Source organism: Pan troglodytes, chromosome 2 (genome assembly GCF_028858775.2).
Source record: "Pan troglodytes isolate AG18354 chromosome 2, NHGRI_mPanTro3-v2.0_pri, whole genome shotgun sequence".
Lineage (NCBI taxonomy): Eukaryota > Metazoa > Chordata > Mammalia > Primates > Hominidae > Pan > Pan troglodytes.
This window is the reverse complement of record NC_086015.1, coordinates 31212316-31234014: the sequence shown is the minus strand read 5'-3', so window position 1 is coordinate 31234014 and position 21699 is coordinate 31212316. Positions and strand designations below refer to the sequence as shown.

The 21699-nt window shown below is 37.8% G+C and overlaps 1 protein-coding gene across 50 annotated transcripts in view; it reads left to right on the top strand.

Moving 5' to 3' along the window:
• The window catches only part of NEK10 (NIMA related kinase 10), a 259118-nt gene that overhangs the window by 107097 nt on the left and 130322 nt on the right, over positions 1–21699 (top strand). For 47 of the 50 annotated variants that reach the window (XR_010155540.1, XR_010155535.1, XR_010155533.1 and 44 more), the window contains one exon: positions 5877–5952. Coding sequence is in view for 38 of the 50 variants with exons in the window: in XM_016940607.2 (XP_016796096.1) it covers positions 5877–5952 (76 nt within the window). In the remaining 12 variants the exon portion in view is untranslated. Of the gene's footprint in view, positions 1–5876; positions 5953–6957; positions 7219–21699 lie in introns of those variants that run through there. The other 3 variants (XM_016940610.3, XM_054680487.2, XM_063806685.1) reach the window with 3 other exon arrangements.

Below are 21699 nucleotides of genomic sequence, written 5' to 3'. Positions count from 1 at the left end.
GAAAGGTCAGGTTACCCACAAAGGGAAGCCCTTCAGACTAACATCTGATCTCTCTGCAGAAACTCTACAAGCCAGAAGAGAGTGGGGGCCAATATTCAACATTCTTAAAGAAAAGAATTTTCAACCCAGAATTTCATAGGCTCAAAATAAAGGGATGGAGGAAGATCTCCCAAGCAAATGGAAAACAAAAAAAGGCAGGGGTTGCAATCCTAGTCTCTGATAAAACAGACTTTAAACCAACAGAGATCAAAAGAGACAAAGAAGGCTATTACATAATGGTAAAGGGATCAATTCAACAAGAAGAGCTAGCTATCCTAAATATATATGCACCCAATACAGGAGCACCCCGATTCATAAAGCAAGTCATTAGAGACCTAGAAAGAGACTTAGACTCCCACACAATAATAGTGGGAGACTTTAACACCCCACTGTCAACATTAGACAGATCAACAAGACAGAAAGTTAACAAGGATATCCAGGAATTGAACTCAGCTCTGCACCAAGCGGACCTAATAGACATCTACAGAACTCTCCACCCCAAATCAACAGAATATCCATTCTTTTCAGCACCACACCACACTTATTCCAAAATTGAACTCATAGTTGGAAGTAAAGCACTCCTCAGCAAATGTAAAAGAACAGAAATTATAACAAACTGTCTCTCAGACCACAGTGCGATCAAACTAGAACTCAGGATTAAGAATCTCACTCAAAACCTCTCAACTACATGGAAACTGAACAACCTTCTCCTGAATGACTACTGGGTACATAACGAAATGAAGGCAGAAATAAAGATGTTCTTTGAAACCAATGAGAACAAAGACACAACATACCAGAATCTCTGGGACACATTCAAAGCAGTGTGTAGAGGGAAATTTATAGCACTAAATGCCAACAAGAGAAAGCAGGAAAGATCTAAAATTGACACCCTAACATCACAATTAAAAGAACTAGAGAAGTAAGAGCAAACACATTTTAAAGCTAGCAGAAGGCAAGAAATAACTAAGATCAGAGCAGAACTGAAGGAAATAGAGACACAAAAAAACGCTTCAGAAAATCAATGAATCCAGGAGCTGGTATTTTGAAAACATCAACAAAATTGATGGACTGCTAGCAAGACTAATAAAGAAGAAAAGAGAGAAGAATCAAATAGACACAATAAAAAATGATAAAGGGGATATCACCACCGATCCCACAGAAATACAAACTACCATCAGAGAACACTATAAACATCTCTACACAAATAAACTAGAAAATCTAGAAGAAATGGATAAATTCCTGGACACATACACCCTCCCAAGACTAAACCAGGAAGAAGTAGGATCTCTGAATAGACCAATAACAGGCTCTGAAATTGAGGCAATAATCAATAGTTTACCAACCAAAAAAAGTCTAGGACCAGATGGATTCACAGCCGAATTCTACCAGAGGTACAAGGAAGAGCTGGTACCATTCCTTCTGAAACGATTCCAATCAATTAAAAAAAAGAGGGAATCCTTCCTAACTCATTTTATGAGGTCAGCATCATCCTGATACCAAAGCCTGGCAGAGACACAACCAAAAAAGAGAATTTTAGACCAATATCCCTGATGAACATTGATGCAAAAATTCTCAATAAAATACTGGCAAACCGAATCCAGCAGCACATCCAAAAGCTTATCCACCATGATCAAGTGGGCTTCATCCCTGGGATGCAAGGCTGGTTCAACATACGCAAATCAATAAACGTAATCCTGCATATAAACAGAACCAAAGACAAAAACCACATGATTATCTCAACAGATACAGAAAAGGCCTTTGACAAAATTCAACAACGCTTCATGCTAAAAACTCTCAATAAATTAGGTATTGATGGAACCTATCTCAAAATAATAAGAGCTATCTATGACAAACCCACAGGCAATATCATACTGAATGGGCAAAAACTGGAAGCATTCCCTTTGAAAACTGGCACAAGACAGGGACGCCCTCTCTCACCACTCCTATTCAACATAGTGTTGGAATTTCTGGCCGGGGCAATCAGGCAGGAGAAGGAAATAAAGGGTATTCAATTAGGAAACAAGGAAGTCAAATTGTCCCTGTTTGCAGATGACATGATTGTATATTTAGAAAACCCCATCGTCTCAGCCCAAAATCTCCTTAAGCTGATAGGCAACTTCAGCAAAGTCTCAGGATACAAAATTAATGTACAAAAATCACAAGCATTCTTATACACCAATAACAGAAAAACATAGAGCCAAATCATGAGTGAACTCGCATTCACAATTGCTTCAAAGAGAATAAAATACCTAGGAATCCAACTTACAAGGGATGTGAAGGACCTCTTCAAGGAGAACTACAAACCACTGCTCAATGAAATAAAAGAGGATACAAAGAAATGGAAGAACATTCCATGCTCATGGGTAGGAAGAATCAATATCGTGAAAATTGCCATACTGCCCAGGGTAATTTATAGATTCAATGCCATCCCCATCAAGCTACCAATGATTTTCTTCACACAATTGGAAAAAACTACTTTAAAGTTCATATGGAACCAAAAAAGAGCCCACATTGCTAAGTCAATCCTAAGCCAAAAGAACAAAGCTGGAGGCATCACTCTACCTGACTTCAAACTATACTACAAGGCTACGGTAGCCAAAACAGCATGGTACTGGTACCAAAACAGAGATACAGACCAATGGAACAGAACAGAGACCTCAGAAATAATGCCGCATATCTACAACCATCTGAAGTTTGACAAACCTGACAAAAACAAGCAATGGGGAAAGGATTCCCTATTTAATAAACGGTGCTGGGAAAACTGGCTAGCCATATGTAGAAAGCTGAAACTGGATCCCTTCCTTACACCTTATACAAAAATTAATTCAAGGTGGATTAAAGACGTAAATGTTAGACCTAAAACCATAAAAACCCTAGAAGAATACCTAGGCAATACCATTCAGGACATAGGCATGGGCGAGGACTTCATGTCTAAAACACCAAAAGCAATGGCAACAAAAGCCAAAATTGACAAGTGGAATCTAATTAAGCTAAAGAGCTTCTGCACAGCAAAAGAAACTACCATCAGAGTCAACAGGCAACCTACAGAATGGGAGAAAATTTTTGCAATCTACTCATCTGACAAAGGGCTAATATCCAGAATCTACAGTGAACTCCCTCAAATTAACAGTAAAAAAACAAACAACTCCATCAACAAGTGGATGAAGGATATAAACAGACACTTCTCAAAAGAAGACATTTATGCAGCCAAAGGACAGATGAAAAAATGCTGATCATCACTGGCCATCAGAGAAATGCCAATCAAAACCACAATGAGATACCATCTCACACCAGTTAGAATGGCAATCATCAAAAAGTCAGGAAACAACAGGTGCTGGAGAGGATGTGGAGAAATAGGAACACTTTTACACTGTTGGTGGGACTGTAAACTAGTTCAACCATTGTGGAAGTCGGTGTGGCGATTCCTCAGGGATCTAGAACTAGAAATAGCATTTGACCCAGCCATCCCATTACTGGGTATGTACCCAAAGGATTATAAATCATGCTGATATAAAGACACATGCACACGTAAGTTTATTGCGGCACTATTCACAATAGCAAAGACTTGGAACCAACCCAAATGTCCAACAATGATAGACTGGATTAAGGAAATGTGGCACATATACACCATGGAATACTATGCAGCCATAAAAAATGATGAGTTCATGTCTTTGGAGGACATGGATGAAGCTGGAAACCGTCATTCTCAGCAAACTATCGCAAGAACAAAAAACCAAACACCGCATGTTCTCACTCATAGATGGGAATTAAACAATGAGAACACATGGACGCAGGAAGGGGAACATCACACACCAGGGCCTGTTGTGGGGTGGGGGGAGGGGGGAGGGATAGCATTTGGAGATATACCTAATGTTAAATGACAAGTTACTGGGTGCAGCACACCAACATGGCACATGTATACATATGTAACAAACTTGCACGTTGTGCACATGTACCCTAAAATTTAAAGTATAATAAAATATATATAATACATACATGACATTTGCATATATTAAATTATTTAAATTTTACTTTCATACTATTCTGTTTACAATATATATCAGCAGTATATTATTATAATCCTTATTTTATAGATAAGAAAGCTATTGGAGGCCGGGCACGGTGGCTCACGCCTGTAATCCCAGCACTCTGGGAGGCCGAGGTGGGCGGATCATGAGGTCAGGAGATCGAGACCATCCTGGCTAACACTGTGAAACCCAGTCTCTACTAAAAATACAAAAAATAAAAAAATTAGCTGGGCGTGCTGGCGGGCGCCTGTAGTCCCAGCGACTTGGGAGGCTGAGGCAGGAGAATGGCGTGAACCCGGCAGGCAGAGCTTGCAGTAAGTCGAGATTGCGCCACTGCACTCCAGACTAGGTGACAGAGTGAGACTCCGTCTCAAAAAAAAAAAAAGAAAAAAGAAAAAAGAAAGCTATTGGAAAACAAGATTAAATAACTTGCCCAGGGTTACTCAAGTTGCGCATAATAGAGTCAGTATTCAGATTGAGGCTGTCCAGTTCCTGAGCCCTGTCTTTTAAGCACTAAGCTATACTAATGATAATACCTGTCTTTCAGAGTGCTATGAGTGTTAAATGAGGCAATTCATGTAAGTGGCTGAATTTATGCTAGTATAAACTTGTTGTTTAGTAAACGTGTATTATTATTAATAATGTGAATTTTTATTATTTTGAAATGAAACGACTTTGGAATATTTTTGACCTGAAAGGTATTTTAGTATATATAATCAAATACTGCATTGAAGTTTGTTCCAGTGAAATTCCATGAGCATTTGCTGTGCTTTACAACATGATATTGAGAATATCAAAGCTTATTTGGAAAAACAACTTGAATTCTTGCACTGGTTCTGCATGGTCTTTTTTGTGCAATCCTGGTAATTAAATTTCTTGAAATATCTGTGAATCTGTAGCAAACGGATAGGAAAAATATCTGTTTTTATCATTTTGACCTAAGTTGTTGAGTGGTTTATAAAAGACAGGCTGGGCGTGGTGGCTCACGCCTGTAATCCCAGCACTTTGAGAGGCCGAGGCAGGTGGATCACAAGGTCAGGAGTTCAAGACCAGCCTGGCCAACGTGGTAAAACCACGTCTCTACTAAAACTACAAAAATTAGCCAGGCATGGTGGCACACGCCTGTAATCCCAGCTACTTGGGAGGCTGAGGCACGAGAATCGCTTGAACCTGGGAGGCAGAGGTTTCAGTGAGCCGAGATCGCACCACTGCACTCCAACCTGGGTGACAGAGTGAGATTCTGTCTCAAAAAAAAAAAAAAAAAAAAAGAGAGAAAAAAGAGAAGTACCTGAAGATATTTTGAAAAGTACAAGATTGTGCTAATATTACATATAGATACTTGGTGTTCTGTGACAAAAATCAGAATATGTTGTTGATATATAAATATTTTGAGATTATTTTGAACATACTTGTACTGTGATTAGTACACGTTGATGCCAGTTAATTTTAGGTTTTCAGGCCTTCATGGTATTTATTTGGGTGTACCTTACTTTTCTTTTAGCCTGACAAGGTCATGACTGCCGTATGCCAAATGTTAGATTCATTCTGTTTACTTAAAAATTATAAAGGATAACCTAAAAAATGGAATCACAGTTTCAATAAGTACTTTGTCCTATGTTTCAGTCAGCAAGACTTATTTTATGTTTTTTTAAAATGATAAACCTCATTATATCAAAATATATAGCATTAAGAAAAGAAAAGCCTTTGGTTATGAAGTGTAGTAGTTGTTGTGTAGATTGTCAAATGCTAAGGAACAATGATAACTCTGGGAAAATATAGTAACATATTGCGTTGTTTTGTGAATTGTAGCTGACTTTGGCCTGGCAAAGCAAAAACAAGAAAACAGTAAACTCACGTCTGTGGTTGGAACAATCCTGTATTCTTGGTAAGGACAATTCTTTTATGGCTCTCAAACATCATACTTAACTGATTTGGGCTTTCATTTATATTATTGACTTGCAAAGGAAAGAGAATTTCAGGAAAGAAAGCTTATTTTATAAGTTTTTTCAATTATCTAGGTAATACACATTACTAGAATTGTGGATCATTATGTATGCTTAAAACAACCACCACAAAAATAATCTTTCTTCTAAGGTATCATGCCCCTCATGGGGATTACTTTTATCAATTGTAAATTGAAATGATCCTTGGCATATAGTAGGTGTGCAATAGTTGTTGAATGAATCTGAGAATGAAGTAATAGATATGCTACCCAACATGATACTTGGAACATTTTATTGTACCCACTTGTATGTATGACTCTTTTTCTCTTTTCTACCTATAAACATTCAAGTGCAGGGCAAGGATTTTTGTACACTAATACCTATCCTAGTATCTGGCAAATAATAGGCACTGAATAAACTTTATTGTGTGAATGAATAAATAATGATATGTATACTTAGACATACGTTTACAAAGTAAGTTGCTTCTTAGATAAATGAGTGTTTATATTTTGATAAATCGAGACACTTAAATTCTTTGGCATACTTTGGGGGTTCCTTTGCAAGCCATTAATTATTATGAAGTAAGAATCTTCTTTTGCTGATCACATGTCATTTGTCTGAATCTGCTGAAATTAGCAAACAGTTATGGTAGAGAGTAGAAAAGCAGATTTCAGGGAAATATTCTGAAATCTGATTCAACAGGTCAAGCAATCAAGACACTTTTATTTTTTTTAAATCTAGCCTATAGTTGTACAATTGAGTCCTGGGGATAGAATTAAACACGACTCTTCTTGAGGAAGAGTAGAAATTGTCTAAAAATAGCAGCCTAATTTTACAAAGTCCTTTCATGCAGAAGTGTTCAGAATAATGTTTTAAGAGGGTGACTTTTCATTTATCTTACTGGAAATGTTTTACATCTTTATTCTTGAAACTGGTTTCCTGAGAAGATGCAAAGAAACTGTGGCAGGCTAATATGTACCTTGTAACCTGCAAGCTTATATGATTCTACTTATCCTCTTAACAGTAAGGCTGACCTACTCGTTACTTTCTGAGAGAAGAATAATTTTCTTTTGTTTCACTGTGTACTGTTTTTATAAAATAAACAATAAAATTTGATCATAAAAGTGTCAAGTAATCATACATCTCTGAACAGATTTGATTGTCAAATTGCAGAACAATTAAAACACAAACTTAAATTTCTGCTGGTCATACTTGGTGAAAGCATATTTTTATTCCTGAGACTTTGAATTAAGTTTAGAATTGCTCATATGATAGTATCAACTGTGTGTGTGTGTGTGTGTGTGTGTGTGTATGTGTGTGTGTGTAAGAGAAAGAGACAGAATCCACAGAATACGTAGGAAGAAATCCAAAACATGCCAACTTTTTTGCCGTATTAGCGCAAACATGGCTTCACATTTTCATTTAATTTTTAAATTAACTGAAGGGTTTGTAAGCTGAGCCTACTCATATAGATAAGCTATTATTTCATGTATGTGTACTATGATTGTTTTAATAGCATGTACAGTATATCTTACTACCATTTATCTTTCTGTCGACTTCTTATTCTTTTAAATTGCTTTAAAAATTTCTTTCTACTCCCTTCTCTCATCTCTCCGAGTTATTAGAAATGCCTCTTGTCTGATAGGTTTTACTATGAATTTGGGCTCACAAACCATCTTTCTTGCTAGTTTTTGATGTCCTTAACTGAGTACGGAGTTAAAAGAACTCAGTCCTACATCATATTGTGTTTCTTTCTTAATTTGGGATTCTCCAAAAGCAGAATCTGGGCCAAGAATTTGAGTGAAATAGTTTATTTAGGAGGAGGCCCCAGGAAACACTATTAGGAGAGTGGTGAAGTGAGATTGGGAGGGAAAGCAGCCAGTACAGTGAACATTAATAATTAGGTTCATAGAGTATTATCTGGGATATAGTGTAGAGCAGGGGTGTCCAATCTTTTGGCTTCTCTGGGCTACATTGGAAGAGGAAAAATTGTCTTGGACCACACACAAAATACACTGACACTAAAGATAGCTGATGGGCTTTTAAAAATTGAAAAAACCAAAATCTCATAATGTTTTAAAAAAGATTTTTGAGTTTATGTTGGGCTACATGCGGTCCGTGGGCCGGGGGTTGGACTAGCTTGGTGTACAGGATGTCTTTGAGTTGCCCTGTGCACCGGATGAGAGGTCGGAGTATTTTTTTTCCAATCACAAGGGGGAGCCCTCAGCATCTGACTGAGGGCTGCTCTGGGGAGCTTATGCCCAGGTGCTTATGGCATGCCAGGGCGTGGGCTGGGGCACTCCAGGCAGAGAGCTGGAGGGCCATTGCTTGAGATATGATGCCATAGACTTGTACTGGAAATGTGAGTAGGAGTCTGGCTAGGGTCCCGACATTCTAGAATTTTTTTGTAATTCTGTAATTCTTATTTTCATTAATTTTTCTAAGCTTGTCTGAGCCTATAAATGTGGACGTGGGATGTGGACATTTGGATGCCATAGAGATGCCTAGGCACCCCTTTCCCTTCCCTGCAGGGTCCCCAGAGTTTGATGTCCCCATGTCATTTTGCCCTTTCCATTTGCTTTTGCTTCCTCAGATATTAACTTATTGAATGGAAGAAAGGTCTCTTTGTCAACTCTTGTAGGAAGTGCCTCAGAGCATTTATTCTGTATTCAGCTGCTAGATAAAGGGTTTGTGGGCACATTGCTGGACCAATTGTACTAGAACAGAAGGTCAGTAAAGGTTCTTTTCATTCATCTGATGTGATTTATTATTAGGCAGGTATTTGTTATCCTTCTCAAGGGAAAAAAAATCCAAATATGGTACTTGTTTCCATTTTTTATCTCTATGTCTTCCTCCAATTCCAGAGAAGAAAATTAGACACCATCTTCAACTTCATTTTCTGAGAAGAGTATAGAGTTTGAGGCTCTGGGAAGCATTTTCAGCTAGTTCTTCACAGAACATATATGGGATTTATGAAGCTAGTATGATGTATAAAATACAATAAAAGTTTTCCAATAAAAATGGAAAACTGGGAATTATTACTCTATGGCTTAGTATAATCCCATTCATATTATGACACTAGATAATTAGAAGAGAAGCTCATGAACTTTAAATTGGATGGATCAAAATAAACCTGTAGGTAAAACTGATTAAGTAGAGACAAAGTGAAGCATGCCTATTAACTGCACTTCTTAAATTTTTTAAAAAATTATTTTTTTGATACATAAAGTTAATAGAATACTTAAGAAAGCTATAATACACTCAAAATTTTGAGAATTTTAAGTGGCTTAAAACACTTAAGTGACTTCCAGCTGCTCATGCAAAGACCAAGCCCTCAGTATGGCCACAAGCAGACAACCTTGCATTCTCTGGCCTCTGCCAAGTTCTTCAGCTTTACCACAAACCAAACTTTAACAATTCCTAGCTGTTTCATCTGGGCTCCCTCTGACCACAGGGCCTTTGCACATGCAGCTCCCTTTGCCTGGAATACTCTTTTCTACTTGTCATCTGGTTAATTCTTACCTGCCTTCAGCTGAACCCCCTTAGACAAGGTGTATTTCCTCTGATCTACACACTCTATGTACTTTTCCTTCACACAATTGAACTTTTTGTTGATTTTGTGATAAGCAATGATGATTTTGTTCATCACAATCCCCAGCAGTCCTAAGTCTGGTACTTTAAAACTCACAAGTAATATTTGCTACATGAATGATCAAGTACTTGCATGATTATAAACATTAGTGGAAATAACATATTACAAAGAAAATTATTTCTTTTTGTTGTAACAAATTTTTAATTCCCTATCCTTTCCCTTCTTGCTGTTCCTTCAGATCTCCAAAATGCTCCTCCTTGGAATACTCTTCCTTCAGAGATAGCTGCAGAGTTTACTTCTTTACTTCATTCTGCTCTTTGCTTAAATGCCACTTATGTAGAGAGGATTTCCCTGATCACTTGCCCCAAATAGCAACCTCCCTTCAGACTCTATCCCTGTATCCTGCTTTATTTTTTCATAGTCTTTGCCTCTACCTGACCTTATGTTGTACTTGAATTGGCTTATAGTGTGTCTCTCCACTACACACAAGCTCCATAAGCATAGGACTTGTGTCTCCTTTGTTCACCACTGTTTCCCCAGGACCTAGAGGAGTCGACTAGCAGAATCTTAAGAAATACTTTGAATCATTGAAGTGAAAACAAGTCATTTTTTAATATTAATATGATAAAAATTAGTGTATATTTTTATTGAGTTCTAGTATATCTTTGAACTTTTCTGATTTTTACCCTAATAAAGCCTGAAGAAAATGCTTTTCATTTGAGATAGTAAGTACCTTGATGGTAGGGTCTATTTTATTTTGTTTTCTCTTTGCTTATTTTATCTTTATATATTACATAGTTACTACAACAGTGAGTAAATGAGATCAAGTAGGATGTTAAACATTTTAACAAAATAAAATGTGTAGAGATTATATATTACAGAAATATGTATTCTTCAGTGACCAATAAAGTGGCCCTGAGGGAAATTTCAAAAAAGAGATGTGTTAGATCATTCTTGGATTGCTACAAAGAAATACCTGAGACTGGATAATTTATAAAGAAAAGAGGTTTAACTAGTTCATGGTTCTGCAGGCTGCACAGGAAGCATGACGCTGGTATGTTCTTGGCTTCTGGGGAGGCCCCAGGAAACTTACATTCATGGTGGAAGGTGAAGGGGGAGCAGGCACATCACATGGCCAGAGCAGGAGCGGGAGAGGGGAAGTGAGGAAGTGCCACACACTTTAAAAACAACCAGAGCTCATGAGAACACACTCACTGTCAGAACAACAGCACTAAGGGGATGGTACTAAACCATTCATGAGAAATCCACCCCCATGATCCAGTCATTTTCCACTAGGCCCCACCTTCAACACTGGGAATAACAATTCAATATGAGATTTGGGCAGGGATTTTCAAAAATAAGCATAATTGGAAAAAGACCATAGTATTGACAGAGACAGGGCATTATCAAGAGCACAAGCTCTAGAATCAGATGGCCTGGGTTTAAATTCTAGATCTGCTATTGAGAGTTTTAAATGATTGAATTTTTCTGTGCCTCAGTTTCCTCATCTGCAACCTAGGGATAATAATAGTGCCCATGTCCTAGGATTATTGTGAGATTAAATGAGGTGATACCTGTCTGGTGCTGGGAACAGTGCCTGGCTGGCATATGGTAAGCACTCACTAGATAATAGTGATTGTTATTTCCTATTAATCTAAAGTTTGAAAGGATAGTACTCATTTAAATGTATATATTATATTCTGAATATATAGGAGGTTATAGAACACTAGGCAGATTTAACCTAAAGAAGACTACCTCAAGGTATTTAATAATCAAACTCACAAAGATTAGGGATAAAGAAAGGATCTGAAAAGCAGCAAGAGAAAAGAAACAAATAACATGCAATGGAGCTCAATACATCTGGCAGCAGACTTTTCAGTGGAAGCCTTACAGGCCAGCAGAGAATGGCATGACACATTGAACGTGCTGAAGGAAAAAAGAATTTTCCCCAGAATAGTATATCTGGTGAAAATATCCTTCAAACATGAAGGAGAAATAAAGACTTTCCCAGACAAACAAAAGCTAAGGGATTTCATCAACATCTGACCTGTCCTATGAGAAATGCTAAAGGGGGTTCTTCAATCAGAAATGAAAGGGCATTAATGAGGAATAAGAAACCATCTGAACATACAAAACTCACTGGTAATAGTAAATACACAGGCCGGGCACAGTGGCCCACACCTGTAATCCCAGCACTTTGGGAGACCAAGGCAGGTGGATCACGAGGTCAGGAGATCGAGACCATCCTGACTAACACAGTGAAACCCCGTCTCTACTAAAAATACAAAAAATTAGCCGGGCATGGTGGTGGGCGCCTGTAGTCCCAGCTACTCGGGAGGCTGAGGCAGGAGAATGGCGTGAACCTGGGAGGCGGTGCTTGCAGTGAGTGGAGATTGTGCTACTGCACTCCAGCCTGGGTGACAGAGAGAGACTCCATCTCAAAAAAAAAAAAAAATAGTAAATACACAGAAAAACAAAGAATATTATAATACTGTAATTGTGGTATATAAACTACTCTTAGCTTAAGTAAGACTAAAATGTGAATCAATAAAAATAACTACAACAACTTTTCAAGACATAGCACAATAACATATAAAGAGAAACAATAAGTTAAAAAGTGGGGGGACAAAATTAAAGTATACAGTTTTTATGTTTTCTTTTTGCTTGTTTGTTTATGCAATCAGTATCATCAGTTTAAAATAATGGGTTACAACATAGTATTTGCAAGTTTCATGGTAACCTCAAATCAAAAAACATACAACAGATACACAAAAAGTAAAAAGTAATAAATTAAATCATACCATAAAAGAATATCACCTTCACTAACAGGAAGACAGGAAAGAAGAACGAAAGAGAATACCCCAAAACAACCAGAAAACATAAATGACAAAATGGCAGGAATAAGTTCTTACTTATCAATAATAACATTGAATGTAAATGGATGAAACTCTCCAATCAAAAGACAGAGTGGCCCAGTGGACAAAAAACTAAGACACAATGATCTGTTGCCTATTAAAAATGCATTTCACCTCTAAAGACACATAGACTGAAAATAAAGAGAGGGAAAAAGATATTCCATGCCAATGGAAGCCAAAAAAGAGCAGAAGTAGCTATACTTATATCAGAAAAAATATATTTCAAGACAAAAACTATAAGAAGAGACAAAGAAAGTCATTATATAATGAGAAAGGAGTCACTTCAGCAAGAAGATATAACAATTGTAAATATATATGCACCCAATACTGGAGCACCCAGAAATACAAAAGAAATATTATTAGAGTGAAAGAAAGAGAGATGGACAAAAATATAATTGTATTAGTCTGTTTTCAAACTGCCATAAAGAACTACCTGAGACTGGGTAACTTATAAAGGAAAGAGGTTTGATTGATTTGCAGTTCAGCATGGCTGGGGAGACCTCAGGAAACTTACAAACATGGTGGAAGACAGGGGAAGCAAGGCTCCTTCTTTACAAGGCAGCAGGAAGGAGAATGAATGCAGGAGGAACTACCAAACACAAAACCGATCTCATGAGAACTCACTATCATGAGAACAGCTTGGGGGATATCGCCCCCATGATTCAATTACCTCCACCTGGTCTCTCCCTTGACATGTGGGGATTATAGGGATTACAATTCAAGATGAGATTTTGGGTGGGGCGTAGCCAAACCATTATCAACAATAATAGCTGGAGACTTCAATACCCCATAGCATTGGACAGACCTCTCAGATAGAAAATCAGTAAAGGATCATTGGACATAATCTGCACTGTAGACCAAATGGACCTAATGGATAGTTACAGAATATCTCATCCAATGGCTACAGAATATACATTCTTCTCAGCACATGAATTATTCTCAAGGATAAACCATATGTTAGGTCACAAAACAAGTCTTAAAACATTTTTTAAAAAGTTGAAATAATATCAAACATCTTCTCTGACTGTAATAGAATAAAACTAGAAATCAGTGACAAGAGGAATATTGGATACTATACAAACACATGGAAATTAAACAGTATGCTCCTGAATGACCAGTGGGTCAATGAATAAATAAGTAAATTGAAAAAATTTTTGAAACAAATAATAATGGAAACACAACATACCAAAACCTATGGGATACAGTGAAAGTAGTACCAAGAGAGAAGTTTGTAGCTATAAATGCCTAAACCAAAAAGAAGAAAAACTTCAAATAAATAACCTAATGATGCATCTGAGAGAACTAGAGAAGCCAAAGCAAACGAAACCCAAAATTAGTAGAAGAAAAGTAATAATAAAGAGCAGATATAAAAGCAATGGAAATGAAGAAAACAATACAAAAGATCAACAAAATGGAAAGTTGTTTTTTGGAAAAGTTAAACAAAATTAACAAGCCTTTAGACAGACTAAGAAAAAAAGGGAGAAGACCCAACTAAATACAATCAGGGATGAAAAAGGAGACATTACAATTGATACTGCAGAAATTCAAAGAATAATTAGTGGCTACCATGAACAACTATGTGCCAATAAACTGGAAAATTTAGAAGTGAGTAAATTACTAGACACATACAACCTACCAAGATGGAACCATGAAGAAACTCAAAACCCAAACAGACCAATAACAAGTAGTGAGATAGAAGCCATAATGAAAAGTCTCCCAGTAAAGAAAACCTGAGACCCAGTGGCTTCACTGTTGAATGCTGCCAGATGTTTAAAGAATAACTAATACCAATCCTACACAAACTATTGCAAAAAATGGAGGAAGAGGGTATACTTCCAAACTTACACTGTGAGGCCAGTATTACCCTGATACAAAAACCGACAAAGATGCCTCCAGAAAAAAAAAAAAAAAGAAAAGAAAAGAAAAGAAAAAATTAAAAGAAAACTGCAGGCCAATATTGCTTGAGTGCAGGAGTTTAAGACCAGCCTGGGCAACATGGCGAAACCCTGTCTCTACTAACGATGCAAAATATTAGCCAGGCATGGTGGTGTGCATGTGTAGTCCCAGCTACTTGGAAGGCTGAGGCGGGAGGAATGATTTAGTCCAGGAGGTGGAGGTTGCAGTGAGCTGAGATCGCACCACTGCACTGCAGTTTGGGTGACAGAGACTCTGTCTCAAAAAAATAAAATAAAATAAAATCAACAAAATTCTAGCAAATCAAATCCAACAATACATTAAAATGATTATTCCTCATGATCAAGTGGGATTTATCCCAGAGATGCAAGGATATGTAAATCAATCAATGTGATACATTATATCAACAGACTGGAGGACAACAACTATATGATCATTTCAATTGATGCTGACAAAACATTTGATAAAATTCAACATCCCTTCATGATGAAAAACCCTAAAAAACCTGGGTACAAAAAGAACATACCTCAACATAAAAAAAGCCATTTACAACAGACCCACAGCTAATATCATACTGAATGGGGAAAAATTGAAAACCTCTTCTTGAAGATCTAGAACATGACAGGGATGTTAACTTTCATCATTGTTATTCAAAATAGTACTGGAAGCCCTAGCCAGAGCAGCCAGATAAGAGAAATAAATAAAAGGCATCCAAATTGGGAAGGAAGAAGTCAAGTTATCCTTGTTTGCAGATGATATGGTCTTGTATTTGGAAAAACCTGACGACTCCACCAAAAAACTATTAGAACTGATGAACAAATTTAGTAAAGCTGCAGGATACAAAATCAACATACAAAAAGCAGTAGCATTTCTATACACCAACAGCGCACAATGTGAAAGAGAAATCAAGAAAGTAATATCATTTATGAGAGCTACAAATAAAGTAAAATACCTAGGAATTAACTTAACCAAAGAAGTGAAATATGGGACTAAAAATAGTGTGGGAATAAAAATTTGTGGTGCTAAAAATTAAATAATTGAACTCATGGAGAAAGAACGTAGAAGGATGGTTACCAGGGGCTAGGAAGGGTAGTGGGCAGGGGTTGGGGGGATGGGGTGGTTAATGGGTATAAAAAATAGAATTAGTGAATAAGAACGAATATTTGATAGCACAACAGGGTGACTATAGTTAAAAAAATTTAATTATACATTTTACAATAACTAAAAGAGTATAATTAGATTGTTTTAACACAATGCTCGAAGTGATGGATACCCTATTTACTGTGATGTGATTATTATTCATTGCATGCCTGTGTCAAAATATCTCATAAACCCCGTAAACATATACACCTACCCTACTATATATTTACAAGTAAAATTAAAAATAAAAAATTTAAAAAATCTAAATATACTTGAGGATGAAAGGTTGGAGGAGAGAGAGGATCAGAAAAAATACCTATTGAGTATGATGCTTACTGGTGGGTGACAAAATAATCTGCAACAAACCCCCATGACATGCAGTTTACCCATATAACAAACCTGCAGATGTACCCCTGAACCTAAAAGTCATCATAAAAAAGGGTGAATGTAGGTACATAATGCCATTGTACATTATGCATTTTTCAGTCTGATTTGTTCTGAACTCCTCAGAATCACAAAACGCAAGAAAGAGAGCTCTCTGATGATTGATTCTGTCAGTGGAAGTCCTTGCTGCTTTTATCAATTGGAAATTCAGAATCATTTATCTTCAGTCTCTATGTTCTTTTTCTCTTGCACTTTTATAGTCTTTACTTTTACAAGTAAAAGTGAATCATAAGCACTAGATTTCCTTCTCCATGTTTATTTATCTACTTTGTCATTTTGAACATTTAATACCTAGTTGTTATGTATAGTATTTCCCATTTCCTATTGGAACGAGATGCAAGAGGAAATACATAGTGATAAGACGTGTTACTTTAACATGTTTTTCTGACGGTGGGAGGGGTGTGGTCAAAAGAAGTTTCCTCATGTATTTACCACAAATTAATTTATTGAATAATTAAGAAATTAGAATCATTTGATGATGGGGAGATGTATATTTCAGATATCTATTGGATGCATAACAATCCATCCCAAAATTTAGTTGCTTAAAACCACAATGGTTTATATAGGTTTGCTTGATCATTCCTCTGTTGGTTCCCCTGAACTCATGTGGATGCATTTGGCTGAATTATTGGCTTGGCTGGGCAGTCCAAGATGGCTTCACTAATAAGGCAGTTCGTGTTGATGCTTGGCTAGAGTCCCTCGGATCTTTTTCAGGTGGCCTTTCGTTTACATGACAGTAGTGGAGTAACATTCCAAGAAAGTAAAAGCTGAGCTGCAAGGCCCGATTGGGGCTAGCCTTGGATGTCACTAAACATCCCTTCTGCCATATTCTGTTGGTCAAAGCACATAAGGGCCAGCCCAAATGTGTGAAATACATTTATCTCTAGATGGAAGGAGGTGCATGGTACTTGTGGCCATATTCAACAAATCATAATGTAGCACCGTATTTCTTTAAAAAAGAAGAAGAATCCCCCAAATGGCTTCAGGAATCAAGACATGTGAAACAAAGAAATAGTCTATTTTAAACACTAACGGTTGGCACGTTAGCCCCACATCTCCTTAGAATGAAATATAGCAGCCTGGATCCAACTAGGAGATAGAAATGATGCAGTGGGCTAAATAGGGGAAGAAGTTTAATATGAAGAACAATTATGATGAAAGAGTAACTATAAGATGTAAGAAAACTACATGGTACTTTAGGGTTGAGTGACAGTACCAAGGAAGGATAAACTTGGAAGGGGTTCAGATTTCATTGGAAAAAGTGTGGTAGCCCAATAGACAGCAGAGAAGTTGGCTAGATGGTCCAGGCTGAAGCTGTTCTGGAGCTGCTAGGCAAGCTGGGAGCAACCCTCTGAAGTGCAGGTGAGGGAGCAAGGCATCAGCATCTGCGGTGTGGGCACATAGTGGGAGTCCAGCTGCCACAGGTGCCCTTCAGAGTTTAAAGGCCACAGGGAAGGGAGAAGAGGGGGCGAGTCCAGGAACTGCACAAGCAGGAGGCCTTCAGAGGGTGCAGGCTACACAGGGGCTCTGGTTTCTGTTTTGAGAAGGTTGAAGAAAAATGATCACGAGGCTGAGGCTGCAGGGTTGCAGAGGGAGAATGGGCTATGGTTGGGATAGGCTCTACTGGTTAGTCCTATACTTATACTGCCTACTCGTGGCCCATGTCAGAAATTGCAGGGAACCTCTTCCTCCTGCAGTGTCCCTCCAATCCATGTATAGAGAAAGCTTAATATTGTGCTCACTTTAAAGGAGAAATATTTAAAGGGATTCCATTGTTTATTGAATAATACATTAAGAGACAACAGGCAATAAGTTAATAACAGACACAATAAGAAACTTCAGGGCTTGGCCCAGAATAACAGTGGACTGGGCAACTAGTAGAATAGGGCCACATCCCTGCTAGGGGATGTTCAATGCCTTTAATTCTTCTGTAAAATAGGTGTTTTATTTCTCTGTGCCTCCAAACTTTTGGTGTATCTCCAGAGTGTCTTTTTGAATTGTGAAAATTAAATCTTTCAGTTCAATTCTGAATAGATTCAGCATATTTGGTGAAAAGCAGGAGCTATAGTTTGGCTGGGTTGAGTTTGTGCTGTGACACTGGAAGACCTAGAATTTTCCTCTTGGCATTGTAAAGCCACAGGATATCTCTCAGCCTGACAGTTACTTAATGGAAGTGCGGTTTTTTGGGGGGAATATCTGTGGAATGAAACTGGGAAAAGGGAAGGAGAGATGTGTATTCATCATTTTATCTGTCCCTCAAGTGGATATTCCAATATTTACTTCACAGGAGCAGATGACTTAGTTCTTTACCACTAGAAGAATTCAATTTAATTTGGGGACATGGACACACAGACACACACACACCCATGGTGTCAGTCAAGTGTAGAAGAGTAAAGGGTTAGAAAACCCTATGATGCTTGTAATGAGTCTCCAGGATAATATAGAAAGTCAGGGTAGAACAGGGACCTCCCAGCACAGAGCTGCAGAACTCGAGGGAAAGGCCATTGGGGCTGGGGTGGATGCTCTGTTTTCTATATAATAAATGTGCCATATTCTATGCACTAACTAAGAATTTTATAAACAGACATATTTTCCTCGAATTCAGACATTATGACAGTATATGTATAGAAGGGAGTCTGGTTGACGGATAAAATGGTCACAAGAAATCAAAAGGAAAGAAGAGAAAAGATAGCAATGTGATGAGGGTAAACATATAATGGAAAGAGTGGAGAAGTCAGAGGATTCAAACAATGGGGAAATATGAAAGTGAAATTACCATATTAGGGGCAAAAGAATTAAATAAACATTTTCATTATTTTGCAGGGCTACATTTAATTTGTCTTATTCTTGTGAACGAGTTACTCCAAGTGACCTTACCAGTCATATATCCCTTTACATCAATTTATTTCTTAACTCATTTAGCTATTAGTACTTTATTAATTTTTATATTTAATTTTAATTATTAACTTTTTTATCTTGGCATTTCAGACTGTTCATAACAACCCTAGAAGCAATGACACGATGCTAACACAAGAAAACCTTCCTTTGAAGTGCCAGAAATTGTTTTCTCTAAAATAGTAGAATATTAGTTAGAAGGCCAATATTTTGAAATTCAAGCGTCTCTTTGGAGAAGGATTTTAAAAAAATCCTTTAAAACATTTTAAAACAAGACAATAAACTGTTAAACTGTGACAATTTTATGGCCTATCATAAAATGTCAAAATAAAGATTTTAAAATGTTAACTTTATGTAACCTTGATACATTGGGAATACTCAACCATTTTAAAACCTTCATTTTCACTGCAAGGCATACTTCTAGGATCCTCACATTTGGCAGTTAAGTTTTGAAGATTTTACATATATTGGTCAATTTCATTTTAGTACTCTAGGGTTCCAGGAAGGCCACATCTATTCCTCAGTAAAGCATTTGCCTCTCAGTCTGTTCAGCTCCTCCTCACCTTAATTCTTCTGAGTTCATTTGTAATTTTCATAACAAAGTGTGCTTTCTTCATAAATTTAGTAAATAATGCTCAGAACTTCAGCAGTGAGAGAAGTAAGATGCCAGTGGACATGGGTGCATCTGTGCACAGTTGGCAACTGTGATGTGTGGCTGTCCCTTCCCCTAGGAGCCAACAGGACATAGTGCAGACTCTAGACCTGGATTGCCTGGGCCCAATCCTGGATCTACACCTTCCTGTTTGACTTTGGGCAAGCTACTTAATTTTTCTGGGCCTAAATTTCCTCACCTGAAATGGGGGCAGAGGGCAGTAATAATAATTTCTACAACATAGGGTTGTTATGAGGATTGAGAAGATAGTTGGATGGATGGATGGAAGGATGGATGGATGGCAATAGATTGATCAATCGATTGATAAGCAGATAGTATTATCTGTAGCATAGCAGGGATTTAATAAACATTGCCTATTGTCAGGCTGGAAGCAACAGCCTCATTCTTTAGGAAAATATTTCTTCCCTGCCTTTACTTCAAGCACATGGTTTAAATGGCTTATACATTGGGAATACTCAAAAAAGTATCAATGCCAAAAGTCCCATTGCTTTAGAGATCCTGCCTCCTTGGCCTTACATGGTGGAACAATTCTAGTATGCATGTCCCTATAGCCCAAAATGTTAAAAGTAGAAGTATTTTCTTGATTCAAGTTTAACCATTCAGAATTCTTTCTTGAGAACGTGTTTAGCTGAGGCTCAGTTAAAAGTTGAAGCTGGGAGGCAAAAGGCCCAGCAGTGTTTTGGTGGCCATGGTTGTAGCCAGGGAGGAAGTCAGTCTGACAGCATGAGGTCAATACTTAGAATAAGAGATGGCAATGTCCAGACTCAAGATTCCATTTTCTTAAGTCCCAGCTGCAGCTTTGCTCTTCCTGCACTTACAGGAGCCTATCAATAAAGTCCCCTATTTGCCTAACCTTGCTAGGTTTCTTTCTCTTGTCTCTTAGTTTGGGTTGCCCTGAAGGCAGACCCTGAGAAAAGAATTGAAGTGCAAGTGGTTTATTCTGGAGGTGATCCTAGGAAACATGAATAAAAGAGTAGGGGAAGTGAGACAGGGTAGGGAAGTAAGCAGATAAAGGATTTCTTGGGCAAGTTACCACTGTGGGCAATTAGAACTCAAATCTGTTGAGGAACTTGGGAGCCATTTATTTGAATACCCAAAAGGAGAGAGAGCAGTATTTATACACCTGCTCTTGAAGTCACTGGGTAAGGTCTGTTTCTGGGGTACAGTAATTCATTAGCACTTCAGGCTCATCATGTTGCAGGCACAGAAAGTCATGGGATTAAAGAAAATCCTCAGACAAACCTGCAAATGGTTGGAATTCAGTCCAGTGTGCTCGCAAGAAGTAAGGGTCAGGGGATGTTAATAGGACACCTACAACATCTGCTTCAAGTTAACAATGAAAACAACTTTGACTGTCACAACAGAGATATGGTTGTAGGGTGGCCTCAAAGTCTGTACATGCCAGATTGTCTGAAAAAATCTAATTTCTCACCCCATGCTCTCTGAACAAATTCTTCTATGCTGAATATTTGGAAGTCTTTAAAGATGTCCCTGAAGTCTGTTTTTAGATTTTCCTCACAGTTACATTGAGTTGAGAATTTTTTCCCCCAGTCATACCCAGAGAGACTCTCTGCCTCCCTGTAGTTCTGGGGTGCTACTCCCTGTACCAACTTTGCAAACAAAATAGCAATACCAGGCTAATGAGGTAATGATCATTTTAAAATAGATGTGATAAGCCAGGCATGGTGGCTCATGCCTGTAATCCCAGCACTTTAGGAAGCCAAGGCAGGTAGATCACCTGAGGTCAGGAGTTCGAGACCAGCCTGGCCAACATGGTGTAACCCTGTCTGTACTAAAAAAATACAAAAATTAGCCAGGCGTGGTGGTGCACGCCTTTAATCTCAGCTACTCGGGAGGCTGAGGCAGGAGAATTGCTTGAGCCTGGGAGACGGAGGTTGCAGTGAGCCAAGATTATGCCATTGCACTCCAGTCTGGCCAACAGAGTGAGACTCTGTCTCAAAAAAAAAAAAAGATGTGATAGTAATAAATGTAAATCAGAATGAGATAAGAATATTCTCCTGTGAGGGTCTCTGCTACCTTGAATAAAGACTATCAAATGTTTACATGGAAGTTGCTCAACTGTCTCTTTTTATTTCTTAGTCTGTTAAGGAGCAAG